General features: G+C 52.7%; 1 protein-coding gene across 9 annotated transcripts in view; it reads left to right on the top strand.

The window, feature by feature from the left end:
- The window catches only part of PLEKHA6 (pleckstrin homology domain containing A6), a 74,758-nt gene that overhangs the window by 39,990 nt on the left and 17,292 nt on the right, over window positions 1–17,476 (top strand). For 2 of the 9 annotated variants that reach the window (XM_080918450.1, XM_080918454.1), the window contains exons 7-18: window positions 2,340–2,542; window positions 4,275–4,751; window positions 5,895–6,408; window positions 6,770–6,856; window positions 7,808–7,861; window positions 11,262–11,342; window positions 12,223–12,291; window positions 13,589–13,669; window positions 13,918–14,067; window positions 15,127–15,222; window positions 16,547–16,658; window positions 16,936–17,075. In XM_080918450.1, the coding sequence (XP_080774576.1) occupies window positions 2,340–2,542; window positions 4,275–4,751; window positions 5,895–6,408; window positions 6,770–6,856; window positions 7,808–7,861; window positions 11,262–11,342; window positions 12,223–12,291; window positions 13,589–13,669; window positions 13,918–14,067; window positions 15,127–15,222; window positions 16,547–16,658; window positions 16,936–17,075 (2,064 nt within the window). Of the gene's footprint in view, window positions 1–1,826; window positions 1,957–2,339; window positions 2,543–4,274; window positions 4,752–5,894; window positions 6,409–6,769; window positions 6,857–7,807; window positions 7,862–11,261; window positions 11,343–12,222; window positions 12,292–13,588; window positions 13,670–13,917; window positions 14,068–15,126; window positions 15,223–16,546; window positions 16,659–16,935; window positions 17,076–17,476 lie in introns of those variants that run through there. The other 7 variants (XM_080918455.1, XM_080918456.1, XM_080918458.1 and 4 more) reach the window with 6 other exon arrangements.

Raw genomic sequence — 17,476 nt, forward strand, 5'->3', positions numbered from 1 at the left:
TTTTTTTCCATCCTCTCGGGGGCTGATGTGCCAGAGATGTGAATAGAAGGAAGAATTAACAAAACTCTGACTCTGGAGAGCTGGGTCCTAGCTGGAAAAATAGGAGCAGGCTCTTTAACCAACAAACAATCCTGCTACACAGACACATCCGCACCCACACACCATCCACAGCCTGTCTCGCCCTTCCTACCAGACCCGTCAGAGCCACATACTACAAACTGTTGCTGTACCAGCTGCAGGCATCAGCAAAATGTCCCAGAGCGACTGACACACACACACACACACACACACACACACACACACACACACACACATCCCTCTGGAGCATAGTGAGATCACACCCGTGCCTACCTAACCCGCACACCCTCCTCTTTACCCCAAGCTGTGAACTGTCTCTTTAAGCCCCCCCCCCCACGTGATAACGATGCTCTGGCCTACAAAGGGTTCTGACTGGTGCTATTCAGTGTCTCATCCCCAGGGAAGGGAGGGGAGCCGAGACAGACAGACATCAGCCTTGTCCTCTTGTGGCCACCAAACACAAGTCTTGGATGGCAAAATAATGAGGAGCAGGGAACTGTCCCTGCCTGGCCACGGCTGAATGCCTTAGCTTCTTCTATCTGCACCCTCAGGTCTCCAGCTCCTTTCTTATTAGAAGCTGGTGCCCCTCCCTGCACCCCATCAATAGCCCTGTCTTTTCCCAGGCCCTCTGCCTTCTCCTGTCACAAGCATTTGGTCTTGGGGCTGTTTGCTCCTTGTTCCTGTGGCATGTTTTGTCCCCAGTGCAACTAAGCCCTAGTGTAATTTCTATCTTCCTTGTCACGCCCCGTCTCCCCCCGCCCCACACTCGCCAGACAGCAAGCTGGGTACACAGGTTGCTCATGGAATGCTCATGGAATGAACAGATTCATTTGCTGATTCCTGCCTGCCCCACCACACATCACCAGCCTTGTCACCTCTCTCCCACGACACCATGCTAACCCGGCGTCCCTGTCCCAGAGGGCTTTCAGGGCCCCTGAGCACTGCTATTCAGTGGCAAGTCCCAGCAGCTTCCTTGCCCTCTTTAGAGCTAGCCTTTCAGCACTGCCTCTCTCCTCAGCAGCTCCACCTCCTGCTGGGCCCTTAAGGGAGGAAGCCTGGGGTCCAGTCCCCAAAACTGCACGCTGGGGAAGGGTGGAGATGGAGATGAATGTGGGACACAGTGAAAGCAGTCTCCTGAAGACTGGTCCCGGCAACACTGGAAGGGTGAAGGCATGGCTTGGCTGTCCAGGAGAGCCTGAGTTTAGCCAGGGGGACCTGTCCTTTTTCCTTCACCTCCCACCAACCTATGGGTTAGCACCTAAGGAAGCCAAGACTGGAATGAGACTGCTAATCACATCTGGAGCCCCCTGTTAGGTGATGTAAATTTTAATTACCTTTTTTTTAGGAGTTGAGGGTGTCACCAGAGGGGTATGCTAAGGTCCCAGAAGGAATCTGGCTAGTCCTGTGACTCCCCCCCCCCCCGCCTTGATATTTTTGTTTGGTTGGTTTTGTTTTGTTTTAACCAGGCAGATTTCCCCTCTTCCCTATCACCCTTTAGTGGATGTATCATTTAAGATGGAGCAAAATAGCAACCTGTTTGCTAAGGGAAGAGCTGAAAATAATGCTGGAGCTCCCTGACTCACTGCCCACCCACCAAAGGCCAGATTTTCCCATAGTGCATGCTGTCTGTGGTCCATCCCTTGTCAGGCTGAGCTGGACATCACTGAGTGCTGTCCTTCTTCTGGGTGGTGACACCCAACTAGAGAGAAACTACCCATAATGCCTGTCTTGTGCCCCTCACTGTCTGGTCTGTCTCTTCCTCTGGTGTCGGTTGGCTTGTCTCTGCCTCTCCTTCGGGCCACATGAGGACCCCCTCCTCTGGACAGGAGCTCTCTTCTGGGTTCCAGCCCACTGTGCCTGCTCACAGCCGTCAACTAGGTAGTGTTCCAACTGTTTGCTGGTGTGTGCCCTGCATGCCGTGGATAGGGGCGCAGGTGTTTCCTCTTGAGGAAGGGATATGGGTCAGCTCCTCACTAGTGAAGCTGGCTTTGAGATGGTTCTGTTTAGGGGACCAACTCCTCCGCCCCTGTGCTAATTTTATATCACAAAGATGGAATCAAAGGGGAGAGAGGGTGTGGTAATTGTCCCTCTATTTACAGTCACCTCAGGCGGGGAGGTAGGCTTGCTCTCCTGGTTTTTGGGCTTCAGAGACCTCTCATGCCAGGTACATGGGAGGCAGCTGCAACCCACCCTCCGTCCTAGCCCCTTAGAGCCTAACTGACTGCTCCTCCTGTGGGCGTGTTGGTGTCCTTTCCCTGCAGGTGACTGTTTACTGGGTAAATGAAGCTGGGGCCAGTTCCACGCACTGCCTCTCCCCGCAGGCCGAGCACGCTGGAGTCCGTACCTACTTCTTCAGTGCGGAGAGCCCCGAGGAGCAGGAGGCCTGGATCCAGGCCATGGGTGAGGCTGCTCGAGTACAGATCCCTCCAGCCCAGAAGTCAGTGCCCCAGCCTGTGCGGCACAGGTGAGTACTTGGTGTGGAAGTGAGGAGAGGAGAAAGATGTTCAAAAGTGCTCAGCTTTGTGCCGTGGCTGGGCCCATTCTGCGGATTTAAACCTCTGGAGGGAGTGAGGACCACATCACTGTGGTCTGGCCATCAGAGGAGGTCTGGCCAACAGGCTGCAGTTCCTGAAACTCACTTCCCCCTCCTCTTTCTGAGCTGGGGGAGCCTGAGGAGAATTCCTGAGGCTTGGATAAGAGCCAAAGGTGAGGGTCATTTTACTTGCTGCCACAGGCTAAATACTTTAGAGGAAAAGGAAATCGGGTTTGAATCACAGGTTAGTCACTTGGCCATAGTGTGACCTCAGGGTGAGTGACTTAGCCTTTCAGAACCTGACTTTTCTCTTCTTGAATCTAGCAGTTGGATTTGCCCTGGGTGGGGATTGCAGATTGTGTGTAAAATCCTGAAAACACAACACAGCGCCCATCCGGCTCAGTGCCCACCTCTCCTTCCCTGTGTGCAGCCTCAGGGATCCAGAGGCAAATGGGGATCAAGAAGAAAGGGCCTCGGGTCTTGGCCTGAGTGTGGTCTCACTGTGTAGACTTCAGGTCTGGCTATGCTTAGCCCTCAGTGTACCTCAAGGAAGCTTGGCAGGAAGCTCCAGAGAGAAGTTGTCTCAAGGGCCCATCCACCTCTGTGCATTGCTAAGACATCATTCATCCATTTCCCGATTTGCTAGGAAGAAAACAGACAGTACTGGTCTGCATTTCTGCTGCTATGACAAAACTGACCCAAAGCAACTGCGGGGGAAGTCAGGGCAGGAACTCAAGGCAGGAGCCTGGAGGCAGGAACTGAACATGTGCCACGGAGAAAGGCTGCTCACCAGCTTGTTCCCAGTGGCTTGCTCAGCCTGCTTCCTCATACCATCCAGGGTTGCCTACCCAGGGGTGGCACTACCCACGGCGGGCTGATCCTTCCCAGATCATCCACCAAGAAAATGCTGAGCAAACATTCTTACAGACCCGTGTCATGGAGGAATCATTTGAGTCTAGATTCCTTCTCGAATATCTCTAGTTTGTGTCAGGTTGACAAACAAAAATAACCAAGACATAGATCGTAGGCCAGGCCCTGGAAGCACAAGAGAGAAAACCTGCCGTGTTCTGGCCTTTATAGACCCCCACATTCTAGCAGTTACCCCCAGAAGGGCTGTGTTTTGGAGCCAGGAACTTCGCGTCAGCCACTTGTCCCCCTGTATCTTATGGCAGCCCAGGCCCAGCCTGCCTACCAGGGCAGGTAGTAATCTGTCCTTTCTGCCAGTGAAGAATCCCCAAGATGCAGGGCAGACCTGTAGCCAGTCTCTGTGGCTAAGCACAGTTACTGATGTGAAACTAGGGCACATGCCAACCTAGGCTGGAGGGCTGGATTGGAGACAGGTAACAGAGGAGACCTGAATGAGGAGAGGTTAGCTGTGGCCACAGCTGTGGCTGGGCTCCATATTATGACAGAAGGGAGAGTGATTTGGGTAACAGGCCTGGAGAACAGAGCAAGTATCGTGTGCACCAGACAGTTGCATGTGTCCTATCATTGCCCAGTAATAAAGTAAAGCCTGGGATTTAGGAAGCAGAATTGGGCGCCATCCTGCCCTAGTTACCTCATGACCTCTGTGCCTCTTCTCCATTCCTCCCAATCTACTCACCCCTGCCCGACCCCACACTGCTGCAGTACCACTGACAGCCTCTACCTTGGCCTTCTGCAGCCTCGAGAAGCCAGACTCAGAGAACATCCCACCCAGCAAACACCATCAGCAGCCACCTCACAACAGTCTCACCAAGCCAGAACCCAAGACTCGAGGGGAGGGGGACGGCAGAGGCTGTGAGAAGGCTGAGCAAAGGCCGGAGAGGCCTGACGTCAAGAAAGAGTCTCTGGTAAAAGCCAATGGCCTCCCGTCTGGACCTGAGACAGCCTCAGAGCCTGGCAGCCCTTACCCTGATGGCCCGAGGGTCCCAGGAGGTGGAGATCAGCCTGCTCAGCCAAATGGCTGGCAGTATAGCTCCCCAAGCAGACCAGGGAGCACGGCTTACCCACCTCATGATGGGGACACTGGGGGACACCGGCGGAGCTTTCCACCACGTACCGACCCTGACAAAATTGCCCAGAGAAAAAGCTCTATGAATCAGCTTCAGCAGTGGGTGAACCTACGCCGAGGGGTGCCTCCACCGGAAGACCTTCGGAGGTGAGGTGGCCTGGGGGCAGTATGTTATAGCTAGGGCGTGGGAAGGGGGAGCAACTCATGCCACATCGCTTTATTGGGGACCACCAGGAAGCCACCTGTGTAGAAAAGCTGGTTCTTAGCTTGTCCAAATCTTTGCCTCTGATCGTCTGCCACCTTCAAAAGAAAGGACAGATCTGGGCATGGTGGCGCATTCCTGCCCTCTCAGCACTTGGGAGGCAGAGGTGGGAAGATGGGGAGTTCTGAGGTTATCCTCTGCAACAAAGTAAGTTGCAGGATAGCCTGTGCTATGTGAGATGACCTTGTCTCAGACTGAGAGAGAGAGAGAGACAGAGAGACAGAGACAGACAGAGAAAGAGAGAGAGAAGAGAAGAGAGGCGGTATGGCAGTATACCCAGGATGTTCAGCAGGCAAGAGTCAGGCAGCCCCAATGCTGTTCTGGATAACCCCTGACTCGTGCTGTAGATCCTATGACATCTGAATCTGGTGCTTCCACCCACCCGGAGCCAAACAAGGCCCCTTATTCTTCCTGTTGTTGTTCCTTGATGACCAGTTTGCCCCATGAATTTATCTGATGGCGGGACTTACTGAACTTGGTAGTGTTTGTCAGGGCGAATGAGCTCTGGACGTAGGGACCCCTGGAGATTGTGGGTGCATCCTCAGGAGGAAGCCTGGAGCAGCCTACCTTTCTGATAGTTAATGTCACATTGTTGGCAGTGAGGTCCTTGGGTATTTATAAGTCCTAGCAGCCTCCTGGCTCTGCTGTCATATGACCAGAGAGCCGCTTTGGTACTCTTCTTCTACCTCCTGCTTTGGGAAGGTCCAAACATCTGTTCGCACTCACGTGTAATTGGGGAGTGGGGGGACTAAAGCTGTCTTCCAGAACATTTCATTTTAAAGACACACAGGTTAAACTCTGGTGCAGTCTTCAAGATTGGGACTGTTCTCTCCTCTCTAAGATAAGCCTAGACCCTACCTGGGCAGTAGTGGCTTCCCGCGTGTTTGTTGGATGCCCTGGGACTCCAGTCACCCTTTCAAGCACATACTCTGAGCTGGAGGACTAGGGGGCAGGGGTGACTGGGTGCACAGGTGGGTAGAGATATGTCCGTGCTGTCTACATTCCTTATAATGGTGTCTCTCTCTCAGTCCTTCAAGGTTCTACCCTATGCCCCGCCGGGTCCCTGAGTATTACAGCCCCTACTCCTCCCAGTACCCTGACGATTACCAGTACTACCCACCAGGGGTGCGGCCAGACAGCATCTGCTCCATGCCAGCCTACGACAGGATTAGTCCTCCCTGGGGCCTGGAGGACAAGCGGCACTCCTTCCGAAATGGAGGTGGACCCACTTACCAGCTTCATGAATGGAAGGAATCCACCAGCTACAGGCAGGATGGCACTGTTTGGATCCCCAGCCCCTCCCGACAGCCACTCTATTATGATGAGCTGGATGCTGCGTCTGGCTCCCTGCGCCGCCTGTCCTTGCAGCCCCGTTCCCATTCTGTGCCCCGCTCGCCTAGCCAGGGCTCCTACAGTCGTGCCCGCATCTACTCCCCCGTGCGCTCACCTAGTGCCCGTTTCGATCGGCTGCCACCCCGCAGTGAGGACATCTATGCAGACCCTGCAGCCTATGTGATGAGGCGATCCATCAGCTCTCCTAAGGTGAGCGGCCATTCTCTCCCTTCCCCCTGAGGCCCGAGACCATCTGCTGAGAAGAGCTGGAGGTGCTGGGATATGGCCTGCCAGGCCAGGAATCTGCCTAGAGAAGGCTGGTCTGTGGTACCATTCCTAAGAGGTTGCCTTGGGAACCGTGTTCTCTGTGCCCATTCCCAGGTTGTACTGAAAATTGTGCCGTGTCTAAGAGGACTCGGAGAGATTGTTGTGAATGGGGTTGCTATGCATTTCAGTTTGAACTCTGCTCTGGGACAGAATACAGACACCTTTTACCTTGAACTTTAGCTGGTGGGGGAAGTCCACATCCCAGCCGTATTCTCTCATCTCTGCAACCCCCTTTCTCTTCCAGTATGATTACCTGGGAGACAGGCGGCCAGTCCCTGCAGGACTGTTCCCCTACAACTACCCACCATCCCCCACGGTCCACGATAAGATGGTACGTCCTCTCTTCCCTTCCACTCCACCTCAGGACCTCCTCTCCTGCATCCACCCAAGGTGGAGCTGGGCTGGAGCAGGTGCCAGGGATGCTCTGGGTCCAGTGCCTGGACCACGTATTTTTAAAAGTCTCTGGTTACCTCCTCCTTTCCCACCAGGCCTCAAGAGCCCCAGGACAGGGTTTGGGGCCACTTGCCCCTTCTCCTCTGTGGCACAGAGCAGAGAGCGTGTGCTCTCCTGCCCCTCAGTCCCTTATGCCCTCAGAGCAGATCTCACTAGCACACAAGAGGAGGAACCAGGACTACTAGAAACATGAGCTGGGGGCAGTCAGCCTAGGACTCCCACACTAGAGCATGTGGACTTTCCCCCTTGGTGTTATCTCAAGCTTGCCTTTGTTTGGAATGCCACCTGTGGGGAAAGGCATGGAAGAAAGGGTGGACCACACAGTGTTTCTCCCCTTTCTGCTGTTTCTACTTACTTCCGGAATGTGTTTTTCTGAGAAATGGGCTGGGGGACCAAAGAACCTCTGTCCCATACCTGGCAAGAAAGGCCAGGGTGGAGGAGGCCGGGTGGCTGTGAGGGTAGCCACGCTCCGCACCGATTCTCACTGTACTGCTCAGACTCGAAAGCCTCGGTCCACAGCAAATGTACCTTTCCAGAAATAGCCCGTTTTCCTAGAACAATTGGAAACACTTCTCATCAGATTTGCAGGGTGGGACAGAGGCAACAGAGCTGGGAGAGAATGTCCCTCATCCCTTCTCCATCTTCCTGTGCTCTCGTCCCCTTCTACCTAAGAACCGCTTAAAGGACATGACAGAGACATTTTTTTTTGTCCATGCCTAGCTAACTCTTAACTACTCTGCTTCTTTTTTTTTCTTTTCTACCGTTTTCTTTTGTGTGTTCCTGTTTGTTTGTGTTGCTGGTTGGCTCTTTGGCCTCGGGCTCCGGGTAGGATGAACTTTTAGATCTTCAGTTGCAAAGAAACCTAGAGTATTTGGACCAGCAGGTAGGCAGAGCTGGTGCCCCTTGCCATCGCATACCCCTGTCCTGTTTCCTCCTCCCTGTCCCTAACATCCTCCAGCCATTTGACAACCTTTGTTGATGTCACCACGAATCAACAAAGTGGCTCGTGTTTTGGTTTGCTCCTTCATCCCCTTTCCCTCCAAATCCCTCATGGGAAGCTGGGATTGATCTCAGGAAAGGAGTGCTTAAATAGGCATGTGAATAATTAACTACCTCTGTTTACATTCTCCAGTGTTCGGCCCACGTGGGACTGCCCTCAGAGGCAGGTGGGAAGAGAGTACAGACAAGGGTTGGGCCTGCGATATCAGGGGTTTAGTTAACCATGGATCTGGGAACTTAGGGCCTGCCCCACTGGTCAGTGATGAGCTGTCTAGTTACAAACCAAGGTCTTACAGATTTGTCCTAGGATGGTTTAGACAATTTTATCAGTCCCATACATTTGTTAGTTTCTCAACAAGGCTCTTTTGCACACACGGCTCATGGTCCTGAGTGTTCAGTGTGGTTGCTGGAGAAACAGTAATGTCGACTCTGACTGATGAGCCAGCTGACCAGGCACTGAATACCCTAGAAAGACACACGTTGCTGGCTGCCTGGTGCCTATGCCAGGCTTTTTGCCTTTGTTCCTTTGCCTTTTAACTCCAAAGAGGGTTATCTAAAAATACTTGGTCTAGACAGGTTGCCAGGGAACCCATACACTGGTGGATGTGTGTGCTACAAACCACAGGGATCCAGGGGTCTGTATCATTGTCCTGGGAAGGCGCCTGCAATGGCAGAGATGATCGTAGTGATGGTATTAAGAATAACTATGGTGGGGCATGCTTCTCATCTCAACACTCAGGAGGCAGAGGCAGCTGGATCTCTGTGAGTTTGAAGCCAGGCTGACATATGTAATGAGTTTCGGGCCAAGGAAAGCTATGTGGTGAAACCCTGTCTCGATAATAGTAATAGCAATATTAGTAACAACAATAGTATTAGTCACCGTAACTGGCGTTTCCTCCATGACTGAGACCAAATGGAATAGATCACAGTCTTTCTAATTTTTGTAATAATTTACAAGATGGGAACTGCGATTATTCTGTTTTATAGACAAGGAAATGAATCTCAGAGAGAATCTAAAACATGCTAAGGACACAGTCGGTGGATAGCAGAGCTTAGGTTTTAACCCGGCTCGTAGCTGGGAATCTGAGAGGAGACAAGGCTAGAATCCAACTCGTCAGGACAAGTTCATACTCATATATCTCCCGGCAGAAACATGACCTCAAAATGACTATATTCACTGCTATGACTCTGTTCGTCCAGTGACAGTCATGTGACCTGAGCCTCCTATGGCTTCCCTGTTATGGTGAGATCATCTTTGTAAAAGGCCTTAGGCAGGGGGAGCACTGATTGCCAGAGTTGAGTCAGCAGGGTCAGCTCCTGGCCCTCAAGGACCTTGCATTCTTGTTCCAAAAGTTGCGTATTATTACTCACGCCATATGCATCTGGGCCATGTGGGGATGAGGCCCAGGATGCTCTCTCCCAAGCGTGGATGGAAAGAGCTGTGTCCTTCCAGAGGGAAGCAAGACCTCCAATGCCTTCAAGTGAGGAGGACTCAGAGCGCCACCACTGGTCTCCCAAGCAGACTGTCCTCCTTGTAGCTTTGTACTGGCTTTGCCCTGCCCACAGTGGCTGACTGTCATTTAACACAGGGTGGCTTTTGCCCTTCCAGAGGGGATGGACTGCTTGGGTCTTCAGAACTCATCTCTGGATTACCCTCCTGCCTGTGGAATAATATTCTCACAGGCAGTCTTGTGTGATGAGGGCCGGGACAGCCAGTGGCGCCATGCTGGGCAGCACTGGGAATGTCACTTGCTTCCCTCTGGTTCTTTGTTTGCAGACATAGTAGAACCTGCTCTTCTGCAGAGTACTGAGAGACTCAGATTGGAAAGCAAGCAGGAGCTCTCTGTGGGGCACTGTTACAGCAAACCTCTTAGGGGAAAGAAATGAGGTTAGTGGGCACCCACAAGAGTCTGGTCTCCTTTGTCCATGATGTGCTCACAAACATGCGCACACACAGCCTGTTTAAGTGGATAGGGACTGGACTGGCTTTAGATCTTTAGAAACTAAGGAGGCTGGCCTATAGGTATTGTGACTCTTAAGCTCACCCTCATACTGTAAGCACCCTTGAAACCTTGACTCCAAGGGAAAAAAACCTAACTGGGCTTACAGGAGTAGAAAAGCCGGGTACTAGAAAGCCTTTGAAAATACTATATATCTGCGGCTTGAAAGATAGTTCCACCGAGAAGAGCCCTGGGTGCTTTTCCAGAGGACCCAGATTTGGTTACCAGCACCCATGTGTCAGCTCACAACCACCTAGAACTCCAGTTCTAGGGACTCCAATGTCCTCCCCTGTCCCCTTCGGGCGCATGGTACACAAACATGCAGGCAGGCAGAATGCACATATAAAGTTTTTTTAAAAAAGGGTTTTAAAATCAGAATACTGTAGACTGTGAGAAGCCTGGATTGCCTTGTTCTGACCCCAGAAGATCAGCCCTAATGTGGCTCTAGCCTTTGCTCAGTTACTTTCTAGCCCCAAAGTCCCCCTGTACACATCCCTTTTGTCTTTTCCCACCATCCGTTGTGGACCGTGTAGTTAAAGGGACACAGCCAAGGGCACTCCCTGACAGTTTCATTTTCAATTCTCTCCCAGTGGAACCAGTGGACAAGGAAGGGCGTAGCTGATTGGTTTACTTGGCCTGCCTCCCTCTCTGCTTCCCTCCCTGACTCTTCCAGTATAACCCCTTCCACGTCACCAATGATCCTTGAAATTAAAAGATGACGCGGCAGAGAGCAGTGTTCCGACACCTGGTGTCCCTTTAACATGGCTCACTTGTCTTGGCCTCTCTGTTTGCTTCCCAGTGCCATCCTCGATCCTCATGGACGCTGCCAGCCCAGCTCTGGAAACTGTTTAGTAATCTTTCAGGAGTCTTGGGGGTGGGGGAGGGATGCTGTGCAGAGAGTAGGTCCCAGGTTTTAGCTCAGCTTAGTGTCAGTTTGAGAAGACTGGCTTTCCCACAGTGTGGTCTTCATCCAAAACAAGAAATGGGAAGGAGGGGACAGCTTGGCCAGTGTGCTGGGCACCCCAGGGCAGAGTCTCTGGACCTTGCAGGGTCTCTTCCAGTGGCCTCCCGGCACCCTACCGTGACATTTGCATGAGGGCATCAGTACTGGTCCAGAAACTGTTCACAGGGTGAAAAGTGTCAAGGCGAGGTGGAAGACAGGGTGCCGGAGGCCCCCAAAGCAGCTGCCCCTCCCCTGTTTCCCTCAGAGAGCCACAGTGGGTGGGGTGGGGAGACAGCCATAGCCGAGGCCAAGTGAATCGTCCATTCCTTCCTCCGCTGCAGATGAGCGAGAGCGAAACTCTCATCAGCATGGTGAACCGAATGGTAGAGAACTCCTCCCCCAGGGCACACCTCTTCATGCAAGTAAGGCCTCTCTGCCTGTCAGCGTGGTCCCTGTCAATGCCATCTCAGCTGCTTGTGCATGCGTGGGTCACCCCATGAGGGATGAGGCTCGCTTCACCACTCCATTCATCTGCCAGGCCTCATCCCCTAAGACAGAGTCTGCCGGGTCTTCTCTCCAGCTCCACCATGCCACCTCCATTCCTCACGTTCATAGATAAACTCGAGGTGCATCTCCTGAACCATCGAATGGCAGACACATCTCATGCATGCTGAGGATTACAAACCTGCTTTGAATGCCCAGGATACCCAGTTCACGTTTTCTATGTTCTTGCCACATACTACTGGGGCTCGAGCAAGAGGGGAGGCTGTCAAGGGTGTGTAAACATGTTACAATGACAACTGCATTGTCAAGGCAAGGCAGCACTAACTGTCCCCATCCCCACCCCACTATGCCTTTGAAACCTTGCCAGTCCTGGCTTAGTGTGTGCGCAACGATTGGTGTGTCCAGTTCACGGAGACGGCGGTTCTCCGGGTTCCTGAGTCTCTTTCCTGCCAAGTTCTTGAGTACTGTGTCTACCAACCGCCCAGGGATCACTAGTGTTCTCATGATTGTTACCACTGAGAGAGCTATGCCTTCCAGCAGGCCTCCAACAGGGGACAGGGGACACAGGTCATGTGGTCAATCTCTCCCGAATCAGGCACGGATGATCAGGATGAAATCTAGACGGCGACATCCCAGCCTTGCCAGCCAGAGGACCTAGAATTGTCTCGAGTCCCTGGCACAGAAGCATCTGGCGTGACGGGCAGTGGTCTCTGGCAGGAAGGAAGCAGGATTGTGAGGCTCTTCCCCTCACCCAGCCTCATCTGCCCCGATGCAGTAACTGACCTCCTGTTCCTGCAGGTCCCTGCGTACCCAGAGGTGTTCCGGGATGGCCTCCACACCTTCAAGCTAAACGAGCAAGACACGGATGTAAGGACAGCTCTCCGTGCTCTCTCTGACACGATGTGCTCCTCATCCTCCCTTTCCCCCATGGGGCTTTTCCTCCATCCCCCTCCTTCTCCTGGTGGCGTTTCATCATCCATTTGACTCACATCCTCTCATCAGGACCATAACACCCTCCGCCCTCGTCCCTACCTCACCCTCACCTCTCGCTTTGCTTCATGCTTCTATATCAAGCTTCGGGCCCATATCTACAGCAGTGGGATCGGCTTAGGGCAAAGACTCAGGCTCCGTTAGATGGTGAATCAGTCCGTCTGTTCTGTGCCCAGCCTGTGACAGACACTGCAAACTGCCAGAGAGACTATGGTCTGTGTCTGCCGTCGGGAGCATCAAACAGTGGGACACTCCAGGTGGCATCAGATGGCCATATCAGATTCACTCACTGAACAGTGAGGGGTCAAGGACAAAAATCAGTAGCCAAAGAGGAAGGTCTTGAAATGAGAATCTTTAAAGGGCAAGATTCGGGGGGGAGACACGAGTTAGAGACGAGGATGTGGAAAGCTCTCCCGAAGAGAGCGGGCTTTGCCTCCCTCCTCATCACAACTGATTCCGCTTCAGCAGCGGGTCCATGAGGTCTGGGGGGCGGGGCGGGCTTCTCCAGGCAAGGACCATAGCTAAGAGGTTCCTATTCGCCAACCTGAGACCTCACAGCCGGTTCCCAACCTTCCTAATGCTGCAACCCTTTAATACAGTTCCTCATGTTGTGACTCCTGACCATAAAATTATATCATGAGTACTTCATAACTATAATTTTGTCTGCTCTGAATCTTAACGTAAATATCTGATATATAGGATATCTGCTATGTGACCCCTGTGGGGGTCTCAACCCAGAGGTTGAGAACTGTTGCCTTAGAAAAAGAGAACTTAGAGACTCAGGATAAGAGAGACTAGGGTGCCCTTTGGGGCTGAGGAGTTAGTTCATATCACATTGCTTACTTTAAGACTGCTTGTTTCCAAACCTTGCCTGCCCCCAACCCCAGCTGAGGGGGTGAGGCAGTGCTGTCTTCTTCATCCTCTGGGCACTGTACCCCACAGCAGGATAAGGAATGTGCTTGACCCCCCCCCCACCCCTACTCAGAGAATTATCACATCTCATTTCCCAAAATGGAGAGATCCACCAGGCTCTTTCCCAGAGCCTCCAAGGTGACGGTGAAGGCCCGGGTTCCTTGCTTGGCTGGGAAAAGTGGTGTTATCTGCCAGGCCCTGCCAACCTGATTTCCATCAACCACGTCTTTCATCTTTTTCTTTCTCCCCTCTGGGCCCCCAGAAGCTGCTGGGCAAGCTGTGTGAGCAGAACAAGGTAGTGAGGGAACAGGAGCGGCTGGTACAGCAGCTACGAGCAGAGAAGGTGAGCGTCTGGGGTGTTTGGTGGGTGGGACTGGCGTGGGCATGGTGTGTGACGCTGTCTCTGTCCTTACAGAGCTGGTGCATCTTTGTCTTCCTCAGACTTCTTGTCTCTGGGAATACAAGTAGCCAGTGTGGGGATAACCTCTGCTAAGTTGTCTGATTTGGGCTGCCAGGGGCCCAGGCATCGGCTGTTAAAAACCCTAGAGAAGGTCACCAGGGCGGCTCATGACCTCTTCCACCTTTCTTTAGGAGAGCCTAGAAAGTGCCTTGATGGGAACCCACCAGGAGCTGGAGATGTTTGGAAGCCAGCCCGCCTACCCAGAGAAGCTGCTGCACAAAAAGGAGTCTCTGCAGAACCAGCTCATCAGCATCCGGGTGGAGCTGTCACAGGCGACCACGGTAATCGGGGAGCAGGGGCTGGAGCTGTTGACCTGCCCTTCGTACTGCTCTGACCTAGATATCTCCTAAGACAGCAGAAGCAGGGTTCTGCAAGGGCACGCCTACTGCAGAGGGCATGCGCAGACCACTCCTACTGCAGAGGGCATGCGCAGACCGCACGTTTGCCCACCTGTCTATTCCAAAGCGCTTCCGTGAGAGCCAGCTCATCACCCACAGTCGGCATTTGTACCAGGATTCCTTTGGGGGCAGTGTGTAGCTGAGGCTACTGAACTCTTTGGCTCATCTAACCCATCTGCTGCCCACTTTACCCTCTGCCTTGTGGAAGTAGGCTCTGGCTGCTTACTGCTGCCAGCAGGGGGACTAAGGCAGATCCTTCTTCATTCAACATAGCTTGTTTGAGTAACAGTAGCCCAGGAAAGCACAGCCCACAAGGGGATGATCTCTACCGGAAGAGAAGAGGCACCGGGTTCTGGCCTCAATCTCTTACTTCCCTTTGAGGAACAGGAGGGTACCATCGAGAACCTTTGACCTGAACAGATTTAGCTTTTCCTTCGGTGTGCCATGGGATGTACCCTGGCCGTTTCAGGAAGGAGGGTTAGTGGTCGCCTCCCGCGGCATACCTCAGCCTGTTCTCCTCCTGCCAGACTTCGGACCCCAGGGATCCCAAGCTCCAAACCCCTTTGCAGCAGTAGAAGGGAGGACTTGATGGAGTATATTAGTGGCTTTTCTCACTGCACTGCTGTGGCAAAATGCTTGGCAAATGAAACACCAAGGAGGAAGGGTTTGTCTTACCCACAGTTGGAAGGAATACAGCCCTTCACTGTGGGGAAGGTATGGGGGGGGCAGGAGTCCACTGGACCTGCTCACTAGCGTCCACATTCAGGAAGCAGAGACTGTGGTGTTCACCTCACCATGCCCTTCGTGTACCCAAGCCTGTGTGGTGGTGCCAGCACACCTTCCCTCCTCACTTAGCCCTTCCTGGGAACACCTTCACAGACACACCCAGAGGGGTGTCAAGTGACTGGATGAACCCTCACACCATAACCCTCTCCCCTGCAGGCACTGACCAACAGTACCATGGTGTACGAGAACCTGGAGTCTGAGGTCTCTGCCCTACATGACGACCTCTGGGAACAGCTCAACTTGGATATCCAGGTGAAAGGGGGCCCCAAACGGATGCGGAGAGGAGGCGAGATTTGCTCTGTATCTTCTCTAGCCGATGTGGCAAAGGAGAACAAAGCATTGATTTAGCCATTTCAAGATAAGACAAGGATCTGGTCTTGAGACAGACAGACAGACATGCACACACAGAGAGAAAGAGAAAGAAAGAGAGGCAGAGAGACAGAGACAGGCAAACAGAGATAAACAGGAGAGAGACAGAAGAAAAGGGAGAAGCTCAGGCTACCTGAGACTACTTTTAGTTTGAAGACAGAGTAAGAATATTCTTCTAGACTCACTTGCCTCACAGGGGATGGAGCTAATGAGGCAGGAGACCTCGGTTAGAAGCAGGATATTCTGTTGTTGAAAGACTTTAAAAACAGACATGGATATAAATGCCTCTCCAGACACCGGGGACATTGGCAGCACAGGAGCCATCTATGCCATTCTAGAAGCAGCAGGGCTCCCTTTCTGGGCATAGGTACGAAGCAGGAGGTTTGAGGGAGGGTGGGTATTAGAGACTTCTGCTTTATTTTATTTTCCCCTTGTCTTTTCTCTGACCGAGCCCTGCCTCTTCTCCAGCTGGTTTTGCAAACTCTGTTCCTCAGATGTAGCTAGTCCCTATTTCCCTCCCCTGCCTCGGACTGGGAAGGGTTGGTAAGGAAGGACCCAGATATACTAGTATATCCCATGAGCCAACTGCACCTTAAGTGTGCCCATTGTAGGAGGGACGATGGCCGTGGGCAAGCGTACCGGCTTCTGAGTGAAAAAAAAAAGACCCATCCTTAGACACTGGCTATGCTGCTCAGTGGGTGGCCCAGGACATAGTCTCTTCTCTCAGAGGCAGGAACCACTGCCTGTCATGGCTTGGTGAGGAGTCCTGCAGCCGAGATGAGTTAGTACACACAGAGCATTCAGAGTGGTGCCTGGTACTAAGACACACAGAATAAGTAACAGCTGTTAAATTTCATAATACGAGCTAGCAATGTGAGCTGTAATCGAGTGCAGCTCATGTCTAGGCTGTTGGAGTGAGAAAAAAAAGACCAAAAGCCCCAAGATTTTGGGGAAATATTGCCCCAAAGAGAACATAGTATGTCACCTGACCCTCAAGGGGGGCTCAGTAGGGACTCCTCACTCTTGCTCCTAGAGCCTTGTTTTCCCCCAATACCCCATGAACACATTGTATATTAAAGAGGCAGAGACTTCCCATAAGAAAGATACCCACCCTGGAAGGGTGTGTCCAGGAGGGAACATAGGATCAGGGGCTCAAGGCTTAGCACAGGGCTGGCCCATCCTTGATTCACCCCGTGGCTTATTTTAGAATGAAGTGCTCAACCGGCAAATCCAGAAGGAGATCTGGAGGATCCAGGATGTGATGGAAGGGCTGAGGAAGAACAACCCCTCGCGGGGTACCGATACCGCCAAGCACAGAGGTAGGCACTCTAGCATCCCCACACCCCTGCCAACTCACACTAAAGGACCCACGGGTGACATTAGAGCTAACCTTGAGCCCTGGTCTTCATGCTGGTTCTCTTTGACACACCAGAGGCTACGGTGTCAGCTCTGTCCTCCTCACTGCCTAGGGGCCCTCTTAGCAGCCAGCCCATGACCCTAATCCACGGAAGGGCCTCTTCCTCCACCACTTGCATCTGTGTGTATGCCATGCCATTCCTTCCTTGACTCTTTACCCTCTCCCTTCTGTCTGCCCAGGAGGACTTGGACCCTCGACCACCTACAGCTCCAACAGCTCAGCCAGCCCTCTCAGCTCTGCCAGCCTTACCAGTCCCCTGAGCCCCTTTTCAATGGTGTCCGGCTCTCAGGGATCTCCCACTAAGCCAGGGTCCAGTGAGGTAAGCTGAGAGAACAATGCAAGAAAGACGAGGGGCAAGAAGGCCAGGTCTTGATCACCCGGAAAGACACACAGTCTGCTCTCTCCTCCCCAGGGACCCCATCCTAGTGTTTGGTTCATGGTACCTCTCACACTGGTTTTCTCTCAGGATTTCCCCTACACCCTCTCCCATCTCTGCCTGTCCTCTTTAGCTGCCCCACAAGGAAGTCTTCCTGAACCCCAAGATGGTTAGCAAAGATCTCCCCATACTGGATGAGAATTTAAGCCAGAAATGTCCCAAAGTGAGGGGGTTGAGGGTCAGTGTAAAGATCTGTTTGCTACTCAGTCAGTGAGTGCTCATGGGGCGGAATGAAGCTCTAAATGTACCCAGGCAGGCCCCAGGGCCCTTTGTTCAGAGAGATA

The sequence above is a fragment of the Micromys minutus genome (assembly GCF_963924665.1).
Source record: "Micromys minutus genome assembly, chromosome: 6".
In the NCBI taxonomy this organism is placed as follows: domain Eukaryota; kingdom Metazoa; phylum Chordata; class Mammalia; order Rodentia; family Muridae; genus Micromys; species Micromys minutus.